General features: G+C 37.4%; 1 protein-coding gene across 1 annotated transcript in view; it reads left to right on the forward strand.

Moving 5' to 3' along the window:
- Positions 1 to 23,153, forward strand: part of TSC22D2 (TSC22 domain family member 2) — a 43,999-nt gene that overhangs the window by 1,718 nt on the left and 19,128 nt on the right. Inside the window, exon 2 of the mRNA XM_064275595.1 lies at positions 12,499 to 12,570. Within this exon, the coding sequence (XP_064131665.1) occupies positions 12,499 to 12,570 (72 nt within the window). The remainder of the gene's footprint in view (positions 1 to 12,498; positions 12,571 to 23,153) is intronic.

Here is a 23,153-nt window from a genome sequence, read left to right on the forward strand (position 1 = left end):
ATTTATTTTTGATACCAAGTGGTTTGTGTTTAGCAAAGTCGCCTCACCAGTCCCCGGGAGGAGATTGGGTTTAGGTGGCCCACGTAAAGCTGCGTCATGGCGCATTGGCCGGCCGAGTCGTTCCGAGCACTGAAACGGGCAGAGCGCAGCATTGCTGATTCAGTGTAGGGGAGTAGCCGGCTACGCTCCCTAGGGTTATCCCTTTCTCAGGCGTCAGTCGCACTGGAACACGGGTGGCATGTTTGTCAGTGTGAGCTGCAGGCTGAGGGATGAAGTTATTTGGGAAAGTTTCCCGTTCTGGAACGCCAGCAGCAGCTCTAGCAGCAAAGATCCGCATAAGGAGCCTTGTCCAGGGTCTGCAGAGGCCGGAGAGAGAGCGATGAAACGGCCAGGCCAGCTCTGAAGAGCCTGCTTCCTTTTCAGCCCTGTATTAAAAGGGAGGAGGCGGCCAGGCGGCCTCCCAGGGACCTCTCCAGGCTGCCATGGTCTGTTGGTCTGGTTCGTTAGGCGAAAGACGGACAGGAGGATGTTCTGAGCTGCCATTATTCTCCGCTCTCCGAGGGAGGTGTGGCCTTAGTCTCAACACCAGTAAGAGCTGTCCTTTTTTGAAATTGGAGTGATTTTAGAGTAAAAGTGTAAATGCCAGCAGTTGTCTGTGGTTAAGTGAAAATCGCTGTATTGTCACATGGGTTCCACAGCAGCTGATGTTTGGTTACGGTTTAATGAGGATTTTTAGCGGCTTTGAGGAAATGTCTCATGAAAATTTGGCAGACTGTGTATAACAAATTTTTAAAACGGAGTTGTCACCAAGCTTTGAAGTGCTAAAAATTACAGAGAAAGTTTCAGATATTTGACGTTTATTTGCCGGGGTTTTAGTTTTGAGAGAGAGGTTAATTTTAAATGTGTTCAAGGGTCGAAACTGTTTTATGGATCTCTGGAATCAGTGGTGTGCAGAGGAGGATGGTGAAATCTGTTCAGACTTTCTCTTCTGAGTTCCTTCACATGCTTTTCTTTCTGTTCTAATTAGCTTTGGATTTGTTACATGGTTCTGTTGGTTTGAAAAATGCTCACCGAAATTCCTCATCTCTGCTTTTTGTAATCAAGAGCTCATCTTTTTTTGTAGGTGCCTTGGTTGTGGGGAGTCTTCTTCCATTTTAGAACTCTTAGAGATACCACAAGTCCAGGAGTGAGCTCAACTAGCTAGTCACTGCTACCAAGTAAAAGAAAAAAAAAGCTACTCAGAAAAAAAAAAAATCCCTCAGTTCTTTTATAGCTGCTTCCATATTTCACTCTTCACACACAGGGGCATGCCCAGAATGTAGATTTAGGTTATTTTATCACCTTTGGTGGTAGCAGGCAACTTCCCTTTTCTAGCTGCCGGAAGCCAATTTTTTTTTCATGGTTTAGTAAATAACCATTTGCTTACCTTTCTGCTCCTCTACACTGCCCTCATCTCTCATCAAGAAAGGATGGCTGGTTTCCCAACCTCTTCCTCCCCCACCCCCACACACATAACCGTGACTGTCCCTCCTCTTCACCACATCTCTGAGTTTACAGCATAAGTAAATTACACTCCCCAGAACTTTAATGTGATGACATGGCCTGAAGCAGATCTGTTGGCAAATGGAAACTCCTGGCCGTGTTCTGTAGGGGCCTCAAAAATGTATTTATTTATTTTTTCATTAAAAAGAGTTAAGAATCTCATTTCCAAACATGTGAATGTTTGAACTACGTATACTACTGTATCAGTGTTCATACCCGTTGTAGCCGTTATTTCAGGGCAGGGGTTCTGATGGGTGTACAGTTCCTTGACCCTCCTCCTCCAGCCTTTTAAAATCTGCATCTCATATCAAGTATTCCTTCCTAATTTTTATTGTCTTTGATAGTTTTTAACTTAACATGCCAGTTTCTAAAATGTAATCTTACACATTTGACTGTTTTGTCATTAGACCAACACGCCTGGTGAAGGAATAAATCCATTAAGTAGAAATAGTGTTTTTTGTTTTTAATAGAAAGCCTTTGTAAAAGAAAAGGGCGTTTTGAAGTTTGATGTTTATAATTCAGTGACAGTTTTTAGAGGCATGTTTAATTACAGAGTTGAGAACTTTTGAGGAGACAGTACTATCTGACTAAAAATCTTAATATGGTGATTTTGGGTTGCCTTCTCAAATTAAAATCTGCACTTTTAATTGCAGTCATTCAAATATAAAACAAGTTGAGGTGACCTTAAGCCTTTCTCTTCAGAATGGCTAGAATGATACTAGGTAAACGATATGGTCGTTTATGAGAATTATTATGGCATAAACTTTGTAAATAGGTTGACAGATTTCAGATCCTAAGGAAGTATTTGTAAATAATCTTTGTTTAAAAAAAAATTTTTTTTTAAAGATGTTAGTGAAAATATTTGAGAAGGAAGAGGGAAAATGGGAGATTAACAAAAAGATATTGAGGTTCTTGAAGTTGATATGGGAAACTTGTTTTGTGGTTTTGTTTCCATTACCTAATGCAAGGCTATACATGCTGGCTCAATTTTGAAACCATCTGTGTTAAAGAACCAGGCCTTGTATTTATGGATCTTAATAATAATGTCATACCTTTAAAAGGACAGGTGGTTGGTTATATGATACAAAAGTAAAAAAAAAGTCTGAAAGTTCTTCTCAGTTTGCTTTGCTATTGACCCTATCTCGTTAGTGACCATATCGCTTTGTGGTAATCATTATAGTCTTTCTGAGTAGAATGGCTTATGGTCAGTCATTGAGACTCTTCAAATTGATTTTCTGTAAACTGGGTTATATAATGGTGGTTGAAAATGTGGCTCCTAGAAAAATGTGTAGTCTCATGGTGAACATTATAAAATGTTGTTTAAACTACCTACACGTTAATATACTCCTTTTCCGTAAATGGGAGAGGTGCAAAATATTTCTGGCCTTTTTGGAAAAGGAACAGAGTACCGATGGTTTTCCACAGATAGGTGACCAGTGTGAACTCTGTAGGCTGCATTCCAGGAACTCTCACGAAGGGCTGCAATTTGTGAACTGTCAACTGCAGCCGAAAAAGACTGCTGAGAACCTTACTGTAAGGATCCCTTAGAGGCACATATGTGTAAGGATCCCTTAGAGGGACATATGTGTATATCTTGTTAATGTTTTATTTGTGTAGTTTGATAATGCCTCCTGGTAAAGTATTACAGATTGTGAATGTTAATTGGTACGTCCTGGTTTGTGTTACAAATTTTGCTTATACCAGTTTGTGTATACATAAATATGTATATACCAAAAAGCCCATTTCCGTTCTAGCCAGTTTCGACTCATAGTGACCTTATAGGACAGAGTAGAACTGCCCCATAGTTTCCAAGGAGCACCTGGTAGATTCGAACTGCCAGCCTTTTGACTAGCAGCCCAACTCTTAACCACTAAGCCACCAGGGTTTCTGCATAAATGTGTACATATATATATGTATGTATAAACCAAAACCCATTGCCCTCGAGTCGATTTGGTCGATTCTGACTCATGACGGCCCTGTTGGACAAAGCCCCATAGGGTTTCCAGGGAGTGGCTGGTGGATTCACACTGCCCACCTTTTGGTTAGCAGCCAAGCTCTTAACGGCTATGCCATGAGGACTCCATATGTATATGTATATATGTGTGTGTGTGTGTATATGAGATTCTGTTTATTTATTGTTATTATTTTTTGAAGTTTAAATGAAAGGATTATGCAAATGTATGCCAGGAGACAGAAAGGAACATTTAATGCAGTCACTCTAAATTTTGCTGTTGTTAAACTTAAAAAGAACTTAGAGCTCTGCTGAAAGTCACAGTGCATTTAGTCCTTAGAAATAAAAGTTCCCTTTTTTTAAAATCTGTTTAACTGCGAAGGTAATTTTGCCCTCCCAGCTTTATAATAAACCAAAATCACACAGTACCCACCACCCTGTCCATATCTAAGGCTTTGAGAGTGTGCTGTTACTGAGGGGAATTCTTGTAGCGCTAATTTGGAAATAGTAAAACACATTACTGGGTGTATGGACCTGGTGTTTAGTCGTTTGGAGTTCAGTCTTTTCTCTGCACCAGAAGAGATTGAAAGCAGTCTCTAGTGTCCTCCAGTAACAAAGAGAAGCCCCACCCATTAGATGGCAAAGAAACCAAAGTTAATCTCTTTCCTAGTAGAGGAATGGTTAGTAGGGGAGTATAAAAGGATCTTGACTTTGCTAAAACTGCAGGAGTTGGAGGAAGGGGGAAAGGGTGGCAGATAAGCCAAACAGGAGAAAACACAGTGAAACATCATGAAACGTGGCCTTGGAAGGAATAGGAATACTTGCTAATAGAACAGTGGTCTAATTCCTTCTCTTGTTTTAGACTGGTATATTTCCTTTCTGGAACAGATACTGTGTACTACTTCATTGTATTACTCTTTAAATATGTTACCGTGAGGAGGAAGAGAAGCTTTAGAAAAGCAGACCTGTATGGTTAAATGCAGCCGCCTTAGAGGAGAAAGCAGATTTTTAGGAAGAAATCTTAATACTTGACAGTATTTAAGGGGCATAGTAACAAAACACCTGAATTAGAATAACTTCTTTAAGCGTATGGTCTTTCTTTATCTCAACCTGGTAGACTTGTGATTTGAGGCTATTTTAGTATAATACTCATTACTGCATCCACGAAGAATATGTATACCTGAATCATTGGTATAATTTACGCCTTTCCCGTAGCAATTCTTGAACATACCAAGTTACTCAGTATTTATTTTCTTAATCTGTCATTGCTTAGGGCGAATTTGTATCATTCCGATATATCATTCTATATGTTTTCATAATATGCTTTAATGTCTTTACATCAGATTTGGTAGTGTTGAAGTTACACAGATTGGCTACTTTATCTCTAATAAATGTATGCATAATTTCTAGTTTTAAATTGGTGACTCAGATCTGAGCAGTGCTGCTCTGGATGCTTTGCCTACCTTTCCAATTTAAAGCCACAAATGAAGCTAATAGATGTTTTAAAAAAAAAAACTCATCGTTTAGGTTGTATATGATGGTTAAGTGAAAATTCTTCAGATCATTGAGCTAAATATTTTATTAGTGTTTACCTAGAACATAGGCTATTAGTAAAAGTCTTGCAAATTTGTACTAACCAGAGTAGGCAGGCCAGATTAGTGAAGTCTGAATATTAAATTGCTTTATTTAAAGCCTCCTTTCCCATAAGCTTTCGCTAAATTTTGACTAAAGAATATTGCCAGAATATTACAGAAGAAAGACTTTATAATTATCAATTGTAAATAATGCTAGTGTATTCTAAAATGCTATCTTCTAATATTTTAGGCTATGTCTCTTCATTATTTACACAAGTAGTTTAATGTGGGAACAAATGATTCTCAAAGCAAAGTCAAAGCCCACTAGTTCTAAGGTAGAATTAGAATCCAGTTTTTACCAACTTTTGTATTTTAAACCAAAACAAAAACAGGGAGGGGGACTCTCTATAAAATCAATTGTGTGTTTAAATTTGTGTTAGTGTAGCGTAAGAGTGACAGATAGTGGGGTTGAACATGCCTGGCTGAAATCCAGTTGTGCTACATACAGCTTGAGGCATTGGACCTTGAGCTAGTTGCTTGGCCCTTTAAGCCTTCTGCTTCCCCATATGCAAAATGGGGGTAATGCCTCTCTTGGAGAGTTTGAGAGGATTAAATGAAGTATGCAAGTAATTTGTGAATAATCACACACCAAACCCCACTGCCACTGAGTCGATTGCAACTCATAGCAGTCCTGTAAGACAGTAGAATAACCCTGTAAGGTTTTCCAAGGCTGTAAATCTTTACGGAAGCAGACTGCCACATCTTTCTCCTGTGGACCAACTCGTGGGTTCAGACGGTGGGTTCGAACTGCTGACCTTCCGGTTTGCAGCTGATTGCTTTAGCACTGCGCCACCATAGCTCCTCATACATCACAGAAATGTCAGTATTTCAGTGTCCAAACTATTATTCCAGATCACCTTGAAATGGCACAAATAATAACAATTTTGATCCGAGAGGAATACTTCATATGATGAGTATAAATTGTCTGATATAGATGTGTAATTAGAGAAAAGGAGACATTGTTTTAGGCCAGAAAAGTCATGATGTAGTAAGAAGTGCAACAAACCGTGTTGTAGTTCTGGGTGTTCTACCACTTAGCTTCCTTTGGTTGAGTCCTTTCACATCTCCCATTTTTCCTCATTGGTAAAATCAAAATTTGAGACTTGGTCAGATTATAGGTTTCTTCTATCTCTGTGTATGAGTTCATACCTTTAGACATGCTTCATGAGAGAGGGCTAGCTTAAACCTTCCTCTTGTCAAGCCCTCTTCCTGTCACCAGAGTATTGTGTGATAAGAAATGAAGTTTTCAGATATTGTTTAAGTAAGTTGAATGCTCAAGAAAACAATTATCATGTGTATCCTGTTCAGTGGATTTGCAATGGAGTAAATGTAAGGTGTCGACAGGAGTATTTAAGACATCAGTTCAGATTGTGATGGGGGTAGCAGGTAAACTGACTTTTTCTGTCTAAAAATTAATTCTTTTGCATAGGTAATACATTTCTACAGTTCAGAATACACAGAAGAGGAGATGAGAAGTGTCCCTGTCACCTCTGTCCCCCAGTCACCAATTTCTTTCTTCAGAAACAACCCATTGTTACTTGTGCATTCTTCTGAGGCTAACTAATTCTTGAACTGAGTCCTAATAGGGTCATTAGTAGGTCAGTGATAAGTGAAGGGGGTGATTTTCCACAGAGGGAGAACCCAGCTTATGTGACTATGGAAGAGTGAGAATGTCAGATTTGGGAAATGATGTAATTAATTTGACAGAACCCAGAGTGAAGGACTTCTAAAGGTGATGGTAAGGAATTTAGATTTTACTGTTAGGATTGCTGTGAAAGATGTTTCTTGAAGCTTTTATTGTTAAATTAAATGTGTCTTAGAACCATGTCTTTACCCTTTTAGTGATTATTGCATTTCTAACTAAATCTTGTGATAAAGTTGTATATAGGAATACCTGAAGGGAGCACCAAGCCCCAAAAGTCAGGATTCTCGTCTAGTGGAATGAACTACTAAATAGTTTGGTATACGTAGCTCTGAGTTTAAGTTCATTAAGTATTGTGTTTGCCTCCATATTACCTTAATGATGGTGCAATATCTAGTGCATGTTAAGATACTCAGCCAAAAATTGATTTTCATATGGCATAATTTGGAAACTATAATCCTGTATTAAATATACAAACCAGACTGAATTTTGTCAGTCCCTCTGTGTGTATAATCTCATTCATCTTTTCAACAATGTATAAGGAAAGGGTTTTCCTCCCTTTTTCTATGGATTAAGGAAACTAAAGCTCTGAGAATTTGAGTCACACAGCTATTAAGTGGCAATGTAGAGATTCAAACTCAGGCAGGCCTTCATAGCCAAAGCCAGCACTCTTGGATATTCCCAGAGTTAGAAGTTTTTATTTTATTGCTTGGCAGATTATAGAATGGGAGGAGGGAAAAGCTGCTGTAGCCACTGATCTGTTGTACTGTAACCTTTTACCTTAAAGGGTATTTTAAGTACTTTTAAGTCCCCAGATGATGATGTTGAAGATGGGTAGCCCTTGCCCATCCTCTGCTTATTGTATTCTCTGGTTTCCACGTAGAGATCTGTGAAGGTGAGTGTTAATGTAGATGAGAGAGGAGGGTGTCCACTGAGTTCAGGGCCATGTGCTTCATCCGTTAAGCTTCTTTAATTTTTGTAGCTTAATTGCGTGTGTATGTTTTCCTTCCTCTTGTATTTAATTACCCTACAAAGATAGATATCTTCCAGGTAGATAAATGTCACATCCTTTCGAGTCACTTTCTGATGCACTACTTTCAGGTACTTTGAAATTTACAGGATAGACTATCTAGTATATAAAGTCAGAGAGAGAAGAATATATTTGGTTTTGATAAAGATCTACCAATAGGAAAATCACGTTTTCATTTAGGGAGCCAAAATGAGTCCTGAATAAACCACGCCTCAGTCTTCCTAAGAATTGCTTTGTTGGCTCTGTAGTTAGGTTGGTATAGTTTATATTGACATCAAATATGTTGTTAGAAAATTGGTTTCAGATTTTACCTCTTGGGCAGAAGATAATTTATGGCCAAAGCTGCATAAAATTCAATATTTCCAAGTTTATAAGATAGTTGCAACACAATACAGGAGAGGTCAGCACAACTGGACTAAACCAAAAGCAAAGAAGTTTCCTGAATAAACTGCTTCGAAGGCCAGCGTAGTAGGGCCAGTGGTTTGGGGACCATGGTTTCAGGGGACATCTAAGTCAATTGTCATAATAAAATCTATTAACAAAACGTTCTGCATTCCGCTTTGAAGAGTGGCATCTGGGGCCTTAAACGCTAGCAGGCGGCCATCTAAGATGCATCAATTGGTCTCAGCCCAGCTGGAGCATAGGAGAATGAAGAACACCAAAGACAAGGTAGTTATGAGGCCAAGAGACAGAAAGAGCCACATAAACCAGCGACTACATCATCCAGAGACCAGATGAACTAGATTGTTCCGGGCTATAACCAATGACTGCCCTGACAAGGAGCACAACAGAGAACCCCTGAGGGAGCAGGAGAGCAGTGGGATGCAGACCCCAAATTCTCGTAAAAAGACCAGACTTAATGGTCTGACTGAGTCTAGAAGGACTCCGGAGGTCATGGTCCCCAGGCCTTCTGTTAGCCCCAGAGAGGAACCATTGCCAAAGCCAGCTCTTCAGACAGGGATTGGACTGGACTATAGGACAGAAAATGATACTGGTGAGGAGTGGGCTTCTTGGATCAAGTAGATGCTTGAGACTATGTTGGCATCTCCCGTCTGGCGGGGAGAGGAGAGGGCAGAGGGGGTCAGAAGCTGGCTGAATGGACTCGAAAACAGAGAGTGGAGGGAAGGAGTGTGCTGTTTCATTAGGGGGAAAGCGACTAGGAGTATACAGCAAGGTGTATATACATTTTTGTGTGAGAGGCTGACTTGATTTGTAAACTCTCACTTAAAGCACAAAAATAAAGTTGTAGGTTGGTGTCTTCAGGTTTCATGTACTGTAACCCTGACATGATCCCCATTAGCAAGGACTTTCCTGCAACTCTTAATTTTTTCCAATTTTATGCCATTTCAAAAAAGAAGCCTTTCATGAAAATGGCTTTCCACCTCTGCCCCTCAAAGTTCAGTTAGGTTTCACAGCCTTTTACTCCTGTAATCTTTTGCTGTAAATCAGTGTTTTGGGACTAATTATTGTTGCTATTTGCTGAAAATCCCTCAGTTTATAGATAACATCTCAGCTGAAGTATTTCCAAAAACCAAAACCCACTGCCGTCAAGCCGATTCTGACTCATAGCGACCCTATAAGACAGAGTAGAACTGCCCTGTAGAGTTTCCAAGGAGTGCCTGGCGGATTCGAACTGCCGACCTTTTGGTTAGCAGCCGTAGCACTTAATGACTACGCCACCAGGGTTTCCAGAACCCCAAAATTGCTTAATTTTCCCCATAAAACCCACTGCCGTCAAATTGATTCCAACTCATAGCGACCTTATAAGACAGAGTAGAGCTGCCCCATAGGGTTTTCAGGGAGCACCTTGTGGATTCAAACTGTCGACCTTTTTGTTAGCAGCCAAGCTCTTAACCACTGAGCCAGCAGGGCCCCCTTTTTACTCTAAGACTACCTAAATTTTTATACTTAAAATCTAGACTATTTAAAATTTTATATGGTACACAGATTGTATAACTCTATATGGCTTTTTCATTTTGCATGTATGTAAAAAATGATTTATTATTAACTGCCAGCTTTTGCAACTTAAGTATTTGTTCTTAAATTTTGTAAAGACTTTAGGTTCCTTTACAGTATTTTACCTCACAGGTTCTTTTCACACCCCAAAATTTACTACTATAACTGCAGTTATGTTCTTTTTCACTTCCATATTTGTCTTATGATAAACATTTTACTATTAGATTCTATGCCAAAAATATGCTGGACTTTCATAACTTAAGTCATACGACTTGATTTCAAATCTATTTTGAGCATGCATTTGATTCAGATTAAATCACATGATTTTGTTTTATTTTTTCGAAGTCCGGGAATCTGACATTCTTTCAAAGAATGTCATCCTTATACATGCATTGTTGATACTGTGACTTTAATGAATTTCTAATTCCAAACTTGCAGAATAACCTCCAGGTTTACTCTTTGTTATTCTTTTGTATTTACTACCTTCCTCTTTGAGTCAGTTCGGTTTATTTTCAACCAGAGGTCTCCAGATAGACCTCTGTGGGTAGCTAACTGGTTCCCATGTGGCCCTCAGCAGGCCTGGTTTCAGGGGGGGAAAAAAAGCCAAATAGAGTTTTCAATTGACTCAGTTGGTTTTAAGATTTTCATTTGATTTGGCACACTAATTTCTAAGTATAGTGAAAAAAGTGGCCTAACGAATATATCCTGAAAGGATGCACTGTTGTTAAAGCAACAGTGAACAGTAGTTAGCAGTCCTGTAAGCCTTTCCTGCTATTTATTAGCAAGCCTAGTCAGTGCCTTGAATTGCCTTAGACCTGGTCAAGAGAAAAATAGAGAAAGGGCCGAAGGAACAGGAAGGAGATGAAGTAGGGCAAGCAGAGAGAAGTACAGGTATTAAAGATGCCTAATTAATCAAACAGTTGCCTCAGGGACACTTTAGCACCTGATGTCTATCTACCCTTCCTGATTTTGGATCTTCTAAAAGACACACTGCTGGTTAAAATTAAAAAAGCTTCCTAAAAAATAATTTTTAAAAATTCAGTAGATAACACAATTTAATGAAGCTTAATCTAAGTTTTCAAATCATTACATTGAGGATTTGCTTTGCTTACTGATGGTTGGTACTTGATTGCTGTTCAAGTAGGCCTTGGAAAATGTGTTCTTATTGTACTAGTGATAGTACAGAAACTCTCTTAAGACACTTACCGGGCCTTAGAATTTCAGCGCTATATCTGAACCTTATATTGATGATAAAATAATAGCTGTCATTTAATGAGCATTGTGTGCCAGCAGCTTTCCGTATATTCTCTGTTCTTCAGCCATTCTGCAAGGATCAATGGTAATACCACTATTTCACAGATAAAGAGGCAGACTTAGGTTAAGATTTAACCCTGCTGTGTGTTTAAGCAGAAACCCTGGTGGAGTAGTGGGTAAGGGCTAAAGCTGCTAAACAAGAGGTCGGCAGTTCACATCCACCAGGCGCTCCTTGGAAACTCTATGGGGCAGTTCTGCTCCGTCCTGTGGGGTCGCTATGAGTTGGAATCAGCTTGACAGCAACAGGTTATATGTTTAAGCATAGTGGGTTAAGAGCATAAACTCTTAATAGCCCTGTGGCATCAGGCAAGTTACTTCTCTCTGATTCTGATCTGTGAGACAAGGATAATAAAATCACCTAACTCTTAAAAGAGGCTGTTGTGAGGATTGAGTTAATAAATATAAGGCACTTAAACTAGTGTCTGGTACAGAATGAGTCCTTACATCCTTAAGCTGCTGCCGTTATTCTGCTACAACACAGATTAAGAATTTTAGAAGTGATAGTGACAAGTTTTTGTGAGTTCCCTAACTAATGACAGGTTGGGGTAGGGGGTACTGTGGAAATACGCTGAGGTGAGGGGGACTGTTAGACCGCAGGTTTGTCGAAAGTTTAGGCCCCTGAGAAACCACTCCTAGAGATATGACGTGAATCATACATACTGGGAGCTTACATAGATGAGCCCATCAGTTGAGATTCTATGATGATAGCCTTAGGGAATGCTGATAGCCCTATGGAGTGTGTCCCTTGTTCTCCGAGGTAGAAATGGATGATGATTATGGTAAATAGGCTTTTACCCCTTACAGGGGCACTGTACTAATACAGCTGGTTAGAAAGCCATAACAATTGCAGCGCCATTTTTTGCCCAAATCTTGAGAAACTATGCGTAAAAAAAAAAAAAAAGATCCTGGTGTCAAGTGGTAGAAACTGGTGTCACGTCCAACCCAGGAGAGGATTCTTTATTGCTTGTTAGAAAACCCTTCTCTCTTGTAACAGGTCTAAGAAGAATTTTTACATTGTGAAGTTACAACTTATTGCACATGAATATTGTACCTGGGAACAGCTTTGTTGAATGGCTAAACATGGAGGGATTTATAAAGGCATCTGATAAGGTGCAGTGTTAATTAGGATATGAACTAGTCACATTCATGTGTGTATTACATATTCACAAATATGTACACAATTGAATGCCGGTTAGTTTTCCTTTAGAACTGTGATCCCAAACTGTTGTCATGATCTGCTGGATTTTCTCCCGTTTTTAATTTCTTTCAGTGTTTAAGCAAGCTTATGCATTTGTCGTTTGTTTATTTGTTCATTAAAGCAGCTATACTGTATTAGAAATCTAAAGTCTTCCATCTTTTTTTTTTTTTTGAAAAGTGATTTTACTGTACATTCTCAACCTCATTTCCATTTGATTCTTGGATCTCACAGGAATCCTTCAACTGCTTTCTACCAAGCGTTCCATTTGAACACCTTTCAGGAATCAAAGAGCCTCTGGGATAGGTATGAATACTTATGTATGGAATGCATACATGCAAAAGTGTATGCATGAACTGCTTTGCACTGTGCTGGTTTCTCAACATTAAGACTGAGCTGTATTTGTTATTTTAAGGGAGGGGAATCACACGGTATCTAGCATGGGACAAAGCTGCAGGATAAACCAAAAATACCATCTATGTTTTATACAGCATATAAACGTGCTTTTCTTTTTACCATGTTTTGTGTGCTTTAAGTATATTTCTTAAGGATTTACATATTCCATTGAATCTTATGAAATACCCATTTATCTGTGTTTATTTTAATGTAGAAATTTATTCTGCAAAATGAACTAGTTATTTTAATTTCTGTGCGTTTTATGCAGTTCCTCTGTAAAAGCCTTAGTGACTCAAAGCAAAATGTTATTTCACATTAAGAAATTGGAGGAGAGGGACAAGACCAAGGAAGGTATCAGAATAGTTGTCATTTTTTCATTTTTGGTGAAAAATTTGAACGTTAAGTTTGTTTGCTAGAGATCTGTATTACTGATTTGTAAACCACTGAAACAGTTGGCTTTCTACAGAAATGCTACGTAGATACTATTTTTAATATTTTAAAATATAGACTGACGTCTTGGAGTTTATTTATGGCAAGAGATACTTTGGTTTATTTTTTTGCTAAACATTTTAGGTAGTGTATGCTCTGCTCGGTTATTTTGCTGAATATTGTTAGCACTCCATCATTATGTATTTAATTACTAGAAAAGTTGATCACAAAAAGTCTTCTTAAAATTCACACAAAACTTAGATTCTCTTCCCTCTGCCTGGCAATGCATTTGTGTCCCCTGGCATAGTTTTGGGTAACATTCATGGACTTAGTCTCTTTCATCAGAGACTAAGTGCTCGTATATGAAGACATGGTCCACATTGCCTAGAAGTCGTTAACAGTCTTAGGCTTGATTTGCTTGTTTGTGTCACTGTTGGTGATGTGTTCCTTAAACTCCCCCCCCCATCCAAAAAAAAAAGTTGATTCCGACTCATAGCGACCCTATAGGTCAGAGTAGAAGTGCCCCATAGGGTTTCTGAGGCTGTAAATTATGGAAGCAGACTGCCACATCCTTTTCCCTGTGGTGCCCTGGTGGGTTCAAACCGCTGATGTTTTGGTTAGCAGCTAAGCACTTAATACTTAGTGTAGAACAGGAAGCGTTAATGCTTGTAGTACCATGTTTATAAAATCAAATTTAAATAGCTCCTCTATAGCAGTATAAATTAAGACAAACCAGCATGAAGGTTTAATCATTGAACTCCTTTACCAAATATAGCTGGAGTGTGAGTACTTTGGGATATACTTTATATATTTCCCTTAGAAAAGAGAAATTAACGCTCTTTAGAAGTGTAATGGTAGTGGTTTATAAATGTATGATAATTTTTTTTTTTTAAAGAGTTGAAGCTTTGGGAAAGGCCGAGGCTGCTAGGGAGGCAGAGCAGAGTAAAAGGATCCAGCCAGGGCCTTGGACAACACCACGTGCATTTAGGGAATAAGAGAAAGTCTATAGGGAATGAGCGGGAGTAGTCGTAGAGGTTAGAGGATTCAGAGAATGGTGCCACCTAACCAAAAAGAAGAGGAAGTGTTTTGACTATTTTTGAAGTAATTGCAAACCTACAGGTAATTTGACAGTGTTTGGGGGAGGGGAAAAAATACTAAATGGAATCATTTTAATTTTTTTTTGTTTGTTTCATTAAGATTTGAGGTAGTAGTTAGATGGGGAGAGAAATGACTGACTCTTCATGTTCTAGCTGGCATCCTCGATTTGTGTGTACGTATGTGTATGCATGTGCCCTCTAAAATTCCAAATCACTCAAACTAGGAAATATGTTAGATTTTTATTATCAGTGTAGAGCTTTTAAATACCTTAGTCTTGCAAAAATTAGCTTCTGTGTTTTAGGGTTCAGTTGGCTACTCCTAAATGTTTTTTTTATTTGACAGAAATATATTTAAACAGGTAGTAGTAATTAAGCCAGTGAAAACCATTATGGTTTACAACTATCTGATCTACAACCAGTCATGGGGGTGGTGAGGACTGGGCAGGATTGGGTTCCATTGCCTGTGGGGTCGCCATGAGCCGGCGTCAACTCCACAGCAGCTGACAACAGCAGCAATTTGTAATGTGCGTCCGTTGGTGAATATCCTCAAGATGTAACATTTTAATACCAATTTATTTCTGTTTTCAAAGTTTAGAGGATCCTTAGTTATAAATACTCAAAGATTTAGAAAGCCTTCATTGTATTTGTTTTCGGTTTTTAATTCTGTGATATTTGGCCCAGAAATAATGGCATCCTCAGTAAGTTAAAGTATGTTTTCAGGCAGCATGACCGGCACTGTCCGCAAAATTACATAAGAATGAGTTTTTTTTTTTTTTTTTAACTTCTTCAGTGTTGGTGCTAATGGTGGTATCCACAGCAGTTAGCTATTTCCTGCTAGCAGCATGGTGTTCATAATCTATGCAACCTTTATCCTGGAAGCCAAAAACATACCTTTCTGCATATCTGCTTGGTAATATCAAGATAAAGAAAGTATGCTCTTCCCAGTCTTCCCTACTACTGAAAGGGAAACAAGGAGAGAGAGGAGCTGTGGTGTTGACTGGACCCACCCCTTCTCTTCACAGTGACTGTTAGCCGTTCAGCTTCAGAAAACTGTGTTTATTTGCAGCAGCTGTTTTTATCTTAGATATTGCTAATTTTTATTGCTAATTTAGGCCAGAAAGCGTTGCCAAATGTATTTCGAGGATGGTCGTAACATATTTTGTTTCAAGAAATGAGATAATCAACTCAAAAGCATGATATGTAATGATGTCTTAAATTTTTGAAGCATTTATACTTCTTTATATTGACTATCGTTATGTTCAAAGTTAAATATGCTGCTTTCTGTTAACAGACGTGCAGCTCCTTAATGGCATATTTTTGAGTAGTGTATAACTGACCTCCCCTTACTTTATTTTCCATTTTTGTCTTCCTCTGCCACCACCCCCAATTTCAACTTTCTCCCCCTTTGTATACTGTATGAGCTATTTCCACACCTTTTGAAAAGATAAGGGAATAGAAATCGTTTGTGGATAAACATCGTTTAAAAATACCAGTAAGCTAGCTTGTTGGTTGTTTCTCAGAGCTGTGTTACATTAACTACAGAATTAGCTTATCATCTGCCAATAGGTGCATTTGATATAATGTTTTAAATAATAAAAAAAAAAAACCTTTTATATTTAGTGTTTTTCTTAGTTATCTAGTGTTGCTATAACCAAAATACCATAAGTGGATGGCTTTAGCAAAGGGAAATTTATTTTCTCGCAGTCTGGGAGGCTAGAAGCCCCAGCTCCAGGGGAAGACTTTCCCCCTCTGTCGGCTGGCGGGGGGGAGGGTCCTTGTCAACAGTCTTCCCCTAGTCTAGGAGCTTCTCAGCACAGGGACCTTGAGTCCAAAGGACACACTCCCCTCCTTGTTCTTCATTCTTGGTGGCATGGGGTCCCTCTGTCTCTCTGCTTGCTTCTCTCTTTTATATCTCAGAAGAGATTGACTCAAGACACAACCTAATCCTGTAGATTGAGTCCTGCCTCATTAACATAACTGCCTCTGATCCTGCCTCATTAACATTGCAGAGGTGGGATTTACAGCACATAGGGAAGTCTCATCAGATGACAGACAGAATGGTTGGACAGTCACACAACACTGGGAATCATGGCCTAACCAAGTTGATACACATTTTGGGGGGACAGAGTTCAATCCATAACAGTGTTCAATGTAGCCAATCCCTGTGTCTTAAAAAATATAGACAAATGAGGTGTCCTGTAATCTTGTGTCTCTACGTGTGAATTTCTCAGAGCATACTATCTTACCAGTGTCCTTACTCTGCTTGGTACATGTGGACTAATTTTTTCCTGAGTCTGTCTCGAGCCTCATTTCCGCAATACGTAATCTGTGGAAAGACTACGTGTAGTTTATTGGGGGCATACAAGGTTGCCCCATTTTCCCTATTTTGCCATTAAAGGACAAGCATTTCTGACAAAAGCACTGACTTGTTGTGACTAAGATTTCCCAAAAGAGTATAGTGAACTTGTTTGAAAAACAGTGAAAATGTGGCTAAATTAGTAAATAGTCTTACAGAATTTTTAGAATACTTAAGAAATGTGGTTTCTACTTGAGTAAAATTTTGTGTTGAGCTCAACTAAATACACTAAAATAGCCGGTTCCTTAACCCGTCTCTTGGTAGGGTTTTTTGATGAGGTTTATCTGATCTAGCATATCTGTTTAATTACTCAAAAATTGTACATCATCTGCCTTTTTTGCTAAATAAAGGTGAACTTAAGCCTAGTTCTTACTGGACTATCCTGTAAGAACTTGTAGTAACACATTCTCAGTTAAATGATATTTTTCCTTCTCACGAATAGAAAAAAGAATGAAATGATAAAACAAATAGCTATAGGAAGTGTCCAGGATGGTGATCTTGAATAGATTCAAGATTATAATTGATATATTAGTACAAGCTTCTAAGTGAATTCTCATTTTGAGTAAGAATTCTAATTTTAAATTAAATTTTAAAAGATTGCTGATTAATCTTAACTCTTTTCATCCGTAAGCTCTCCAGTTACCTAATTTTATGTTTAGGAAAATTTTGATGTAAAAGTATTATGTTTTTTAAAACGTGTACAATTCCTAAACCCTAAATTTACCATGCATTTGGATGAGGTACATGCCCTTTTAAGCTTCATAGTAAAATAACTAAACTTTCTTTATATGGCCGGTGTACTTTTATCTTCCAAATGCTTTCCAGGTATTTACCTTTAAAAGTGTTTATCTGTTGACAGGCCCTTTAACGAATGGTCAGTCTGCCCTTTAAATGACCAGTTCATCAAAGCCTTGCAGACAAGCAAATTACCAGCAATATAGAGATAATATTTCGGGAATTGTTTAGCTTTCTAAGTGTATAACTGGGTATTGATCTTCTCGTGGTACTGGTCCCACAAATGAGTAAATCGTCAAAATAAAGTTTTAAAAATTATGGCAGTATTTTGACTTATAGACAGTTACATAAAAACTTTCTAAAAACCTTTGATAATGTGTTGTTGAAGTGACCACAGCTTTTTTTACTTATCCTCATAAATATGGATTTTTGCCTTCACCAGGTGATGACATTGTCATAGTAAAGTTGAATGGTTTTAATGAAGTCAAATGTGTTGTAAGATTACATTTGGAAAGATTATATTTTTAAATTGGAAAAATCCTAGTAGTTCTTGAGATTGTGTGGGAGACTTTTAAATGACCACAGGTAATAGAAAAGTTACATTGAAAGTTAAAATCTATACAGCATAAGACCCCCCTGCATTCAGGTCAGACGTCTCCTAACTGCAGCTTCCTTTACGGTGCTGTCAGGGTTTTCTGTAGTGTTACACATACACACTTAATTTTCCTCAATAATGGCCTTCTTCTTTACTCCCTCCCCCTTGCCTCATTATGCCATTTTATTTTGGGGGTTAATTTAGGCAAAAATATACCCCACAAATATATGGGTTGCCTTTTTAATGAACCACTGGCGACTAAAGATACGTGATTCTTACTAGACAGAAAATATTCTTAATGATATTACCTTCAGAGATTACAATAAATGTGCAATTGAAAATCTTATAAAAAATTTAGTAAATTTAAGATGATATTCTTAATGAAAAAATTTTGCCATCATTAAGTCTTCCTACCCCCCATTTTCTTCTGTGTCTGTACATAGATGAACACTAGGACCACTGCTGAATAGAATGCATTGTTATATCTGTTACATAAAGCACATAATAAAATTTTATTCTTGCCGTCATGGCTTCTGCTTTTCAAATTGGGAGTGGTGGGGACAGTCAGACTTAAGATTTAGTTACAAAAATTGAATGCTACCTTGAGCATTGAAGTGATCAGTGTAGATTGCTACTGATCCAGCCACCTGTGCTGTAAGTCCAGAAACTCATATATGGATGTGGACCAAACTGTAGAACCCAAATGCAATTCTACAGGACTGCAAAGCCGTCTACAGCAGGTTACGGTGCTAAGTCATCATTTCTGGATCGTGATCGTAAACCTTGAATTGGTTTCATTTCTACTTGGGTCTTTACTGACAGATATTCCTAATGGCTAGAAGTCCATGTTGAAATTTAAAGTGTCCAGATCAAATATGAAATTATTCTACATTAAAAAAAAAAAACTTAAGTACAAAATATCAGTTGTGTAATCATTGTAAAACGTAAAAGTTTGCTATAAAAGATTTTTAAAGGCTATTTGATTAAAACACTTATTTACTTAAACTCTTTGCTAGAATTTTTTTTAGAATTCAGCATCGGAGGAGGAATGTGACATAATTATGATCGAAAGCCGAAAGTTTAAATGAGAGAGTTGTGATGCCCTCACATGGTTGGAGGGTTATTCTAGCTTCTAAGGACTGAATGTTGTCCACAAGAGTGTCTCATCAGGTCATAAATTGGTAAGACTTAATGGATTAGATTTTATGTATTATACCTGATGTTATTGTATTGAGATGAATATTTATGAACAAAATGAGCACATTGTGTAAGAGTCTAACAGTAAATGTAAGTTAACACTTGGAAAGTAAGTTTTAATACTTGAAGCGTGTAAATCTTTGAAAGTCTTATGAGGCTAAAGCCATATCTTTGCAGTGGTATTTAATAAATATGTCAGTATATTAAAAAGAGTGATCCTATATTGCAGTAAGATTATTCACATATTACTATGACATCTGCTTACAGTATAGTAAAAGGCTCCTTATGCTTTCTAGCTACTACTCCAAGAGCTGTTTCAGAAACAATGTCTCAGTCTTCTGAGTTTAACTTAAAAAAAAAAAACAAAAAACTGACGTCCATTTTCTTCATAAAACTAGTACAAGTTAATTTTATTGTTCCAGAGATTATATTTGTTTAATACAAGGCATTTTTCTTCTAGATGCCTCTAAAATAAAGCTAAGAACATTTTCTCAGTTCTTAACATTGAGAACACCTAAAACGCTAATGCCAAATGAAAAGGCTGTATTAGGATTCAGTGTACATTTTTTGTATGCCCTGAAAATTAAAACATTTCCTTTCAGGATTGTTCACTGCTTAGAAAAAAAAAAATTTTAACTTGTTTTGTATACCTTCTAGTTTTGCATTGTTTGACACAGCTGTATTTTGTAAGAGGGACTTTTAGAATCAAAATATAGATCAGGATGAAATCTTAAAATCTTCAGTCCGAAGATCACCGTATTTTGCAGATTGGAGCCTGGGTTAAGTTAGGTGTCAAGGTCATACAGTGGCAGGATTAAACTGTGATTCTATCAAAGATTATTTGAAATTACTTGTTTTCCCCCTCAAAAAGTCAAAAAGGTATGGCTCAATAGCATCTAAGCAGGCCACCATATCTATCTCCGACTTTGTCCTTAACTAGAATTATGTTATTGTCTCCCTTACATACATACACACTCACCCAATTTGTTTTTTAAATACTGTTCTAAATTGTTTCTGGTATGGTATTCCATGACTTCATGTTGATCATATTCTATGAACTTCAGTTTTTTAAACCAGTAATTGCAATCAGTAGTAGTCTGGAAAAAATACAACCAACTGTTAACCATTGGTCCTTATTCTGTATACTTTGTTTTCTTCATTTTCTACAATAAATATACATAACTTTAGTAATCAGGAAAATAATTTCTAATTTCTCTAGTGTAGGATATCTATAGTAGTCAGTGGACAGACTCTTGCGGATCATAAACCATGTGGAATTTTGGGTAGAATTTTATGTATGTTCAGTTTTTGGTGAAGAGTTTAAAGCTTTTATCAGATTATCAGAAATAGTTCAGTAAAACACTGTAAGTTTTGTGTCTACTGAGCAAGCCTTGGTAGACACCCAAGTATGAGACTAATGAAAGCAAATTTTTAATGAGTTCACTGAGATATTTGTCCAAGGCCTAGTATATTGTAAGAGACCGTTAGGTGGGGCAAATCAGAGCCTAGCCATTTTTGGTTTAGGAATTTTATACTGTCAGTCTCTGTGCTCAGATGTTCATTGGATTTCTTAACAAAATAGTTGTGTTTTGCTCTTGAGGGGTTACCACATGTCAGGCACTACACCAGTATTTTTTGCACATTATTTCTTTTAATTTTCACAACAGACGTATTATATAGATACAGTCAGTATCCTCAGTTTACAGAGAAGGAAATTGAAAACTTAGAGGGGTTAAGTAACTTGCTCAGGCTGCATACCTATTAAGTAGTGGGGCTAGGATTTGAATCCAGGTTTCTTACAGGAGCCTGGGTTCTCACTTGATTTGCTGGTATGCACATAACTCCAGAAAAATGAAGAATAAGATAAGGCAGACTTTAATATTGAATTAACATGTGGATACATAAATTTGACTTAAATTTTGAACTTAAATGAGTCATCCCCTTTTACAAAACTACCTTTTAAAGCACTTGACAAGAAATAGGTTTTATATGTTGCTTAACATATAAAATTATTTATTGCAGTAGAATATAACTTCTGTTTACATTTAATGCTTATGAATATAAACGTATGTGTGTATTATATTTATGTATATTTTAGAAGAGTACTTATTGTAGTAGTATTTTACTACATGTAACCTTTTAAGGAGCTCACCCTTTAATATTTAGTGTTTATAGATAGCACCACTGCACACATTTTTTTAAAAAAGCTACTTGCCACTGCAAATGTTTCTTGGGGTCAAGGGGTGAGTCACATGTACACCTCACTACTAAAAACTACATCAGAGTCTACCATTTTCACTAGTTCTGAATACTATTAAGAAATCTTTCATACCTATTTTTAAAACATTTATCCACCAAAATTTTGAATAAGTGGACTTTTTTTATTTTTAAATGAAGCAGGCACTTTGTACAAATCCCTTGGTTTAATTTTTCTCTCAGGTGGTCTCCAAACCTTACAACCTTTTCCCTGTTTTTAAGTGGTTTATAATAAAATTCCTGAGCGTCTAAATATGGCTAAAAGTTAAATCTGTAACAGTGAAAAAAAAAAAAAAAAAAAGTAGTACTGCTTAAAACAAAAACAGGGAAGCCATAAGAGTTTGTTTACTCTTCAGTTAAATTGAAATAATCTGTAGATCAAATACAAAATTTATTTAGTGCCATCATTAAAAATGTACAAGGGACTTAATAGGTCAGTGGAATATACAAATCCTGTTCTGAAAGCCTTTTAGATTATACATTTGTACCCCAGCTTCTTTACTGGTAATATATTTGCCTTTTCAAAACTAAAATTTTGGGAAGTAGAATAAGAACAGTCATACCTAGTCTCAGGTTTTTAACTCGGCTTTTCCAGTGTTTGCATGTTCCCTTTCAGATTTTGAGTACATATGCGTGTGTATTAATAGTTGAAATCGTGGTGGGTAAGTAGCTCTTAGTTTTTAGTGTTCCGAATGTCTAGTCATTTGCACAGGGTTAACACCCGTATGTGATAGGTTTTGAATTTTGACATCTGAGATACCTCCTGTTTTTCTTCCTGCCTCTCTAGTTTTCCTTCTCAGTTCCCTTGGCAGGCTCTCCTTTCTGTCTGTCCTTTTCGGTATTACTGGTGTCTTCAGGATGCTGTCCAAACCTGCTTCTCATATTCTTTATCGTGCCAAGAGCGTATAGATAGCTTTGAGTGTCATCTTTAAGCTCTAGGAAGCTACCTGTATACTCTAACCTTCAAACCTGTTACTTCCAGCCTAGATATTTCTCAGTAGACTCAAGACTTCCCTGACCCCTCATAGCCAGTTAATCACAAAGTATTGCCAAGTCTTCCTCCTAAGTGTTTCTTCAGCCTGTCCATCTCCCATCCCATTAAGGACACTAGCTTTTCACTTCTTCCATTTAGATTCAGTTCTTAATTGCCTATGGTCAGTTGAGAGAGCTCACAGATAGACATTTATGAGTTATGATTACACAATGAAGCCTTTCACTTGGTTTACAGAATGATTCCTTTCTAAGTCCATGCCTTTAAGGTTTAATTCAAGAGAGAACCATATGATAAAGATAACAAAAACAAAATTATTTACGAAAGAGCCCTGGGGCAAGAAAGGAAGAGGGTTAAAGAGAATATGGGTGAAGCATGCCATTTCAGATGATAAATCTGATCTGTAGAATCTAAATTGATTTTAACAAATTTCAGATCATGATAAAAGTCTAGAGTTAGCTTAAAATTTTTTACACAAACGTGTACAGACTGTTGCAATTTTCTGTCATTTACTGTGCGTAAATTAATAGAATTTTCATTGCTTAGAAAAATTCAGGGACATGAGTTTAGATTGTGAAATAAGTTGTTAGGTATAAAAGGTTTTTTGTCACTGAAAGTGTACCTGCTTGAGTGACAAAGCCTGAAAACTTTTATTCTGTAATGGGCTGCTTTATACTTTTTCTTATTGACCTATACCAGAATTCCCCCTAAGTAGGTAATTCTAAAGCCGTGATTCTCAACTAGGGTAATATGTGGCATAGAAGCAAAGCAACGCTTTGTCCCACTGTTTTGATTTGTTTTAGTAATGCTTATTTTTAAAACTTCGTATTACACTAA

This window comes from Loxodonta africana, chromosome 23, assembly GCF_030014295.1.
Source record: "Loxodonta africana isolate mLoxAfr1 chromosome 23, mLoxAfr1.hap2, whole genome shotgun sequence".
Classification (NCBI taxonomy): domain Eukaryota; kingdom Metazoa; phylum Chordata; class Mammalia; order Proboscidea; family Elephantidae; genus Loxodonta; species Loxodonta africana.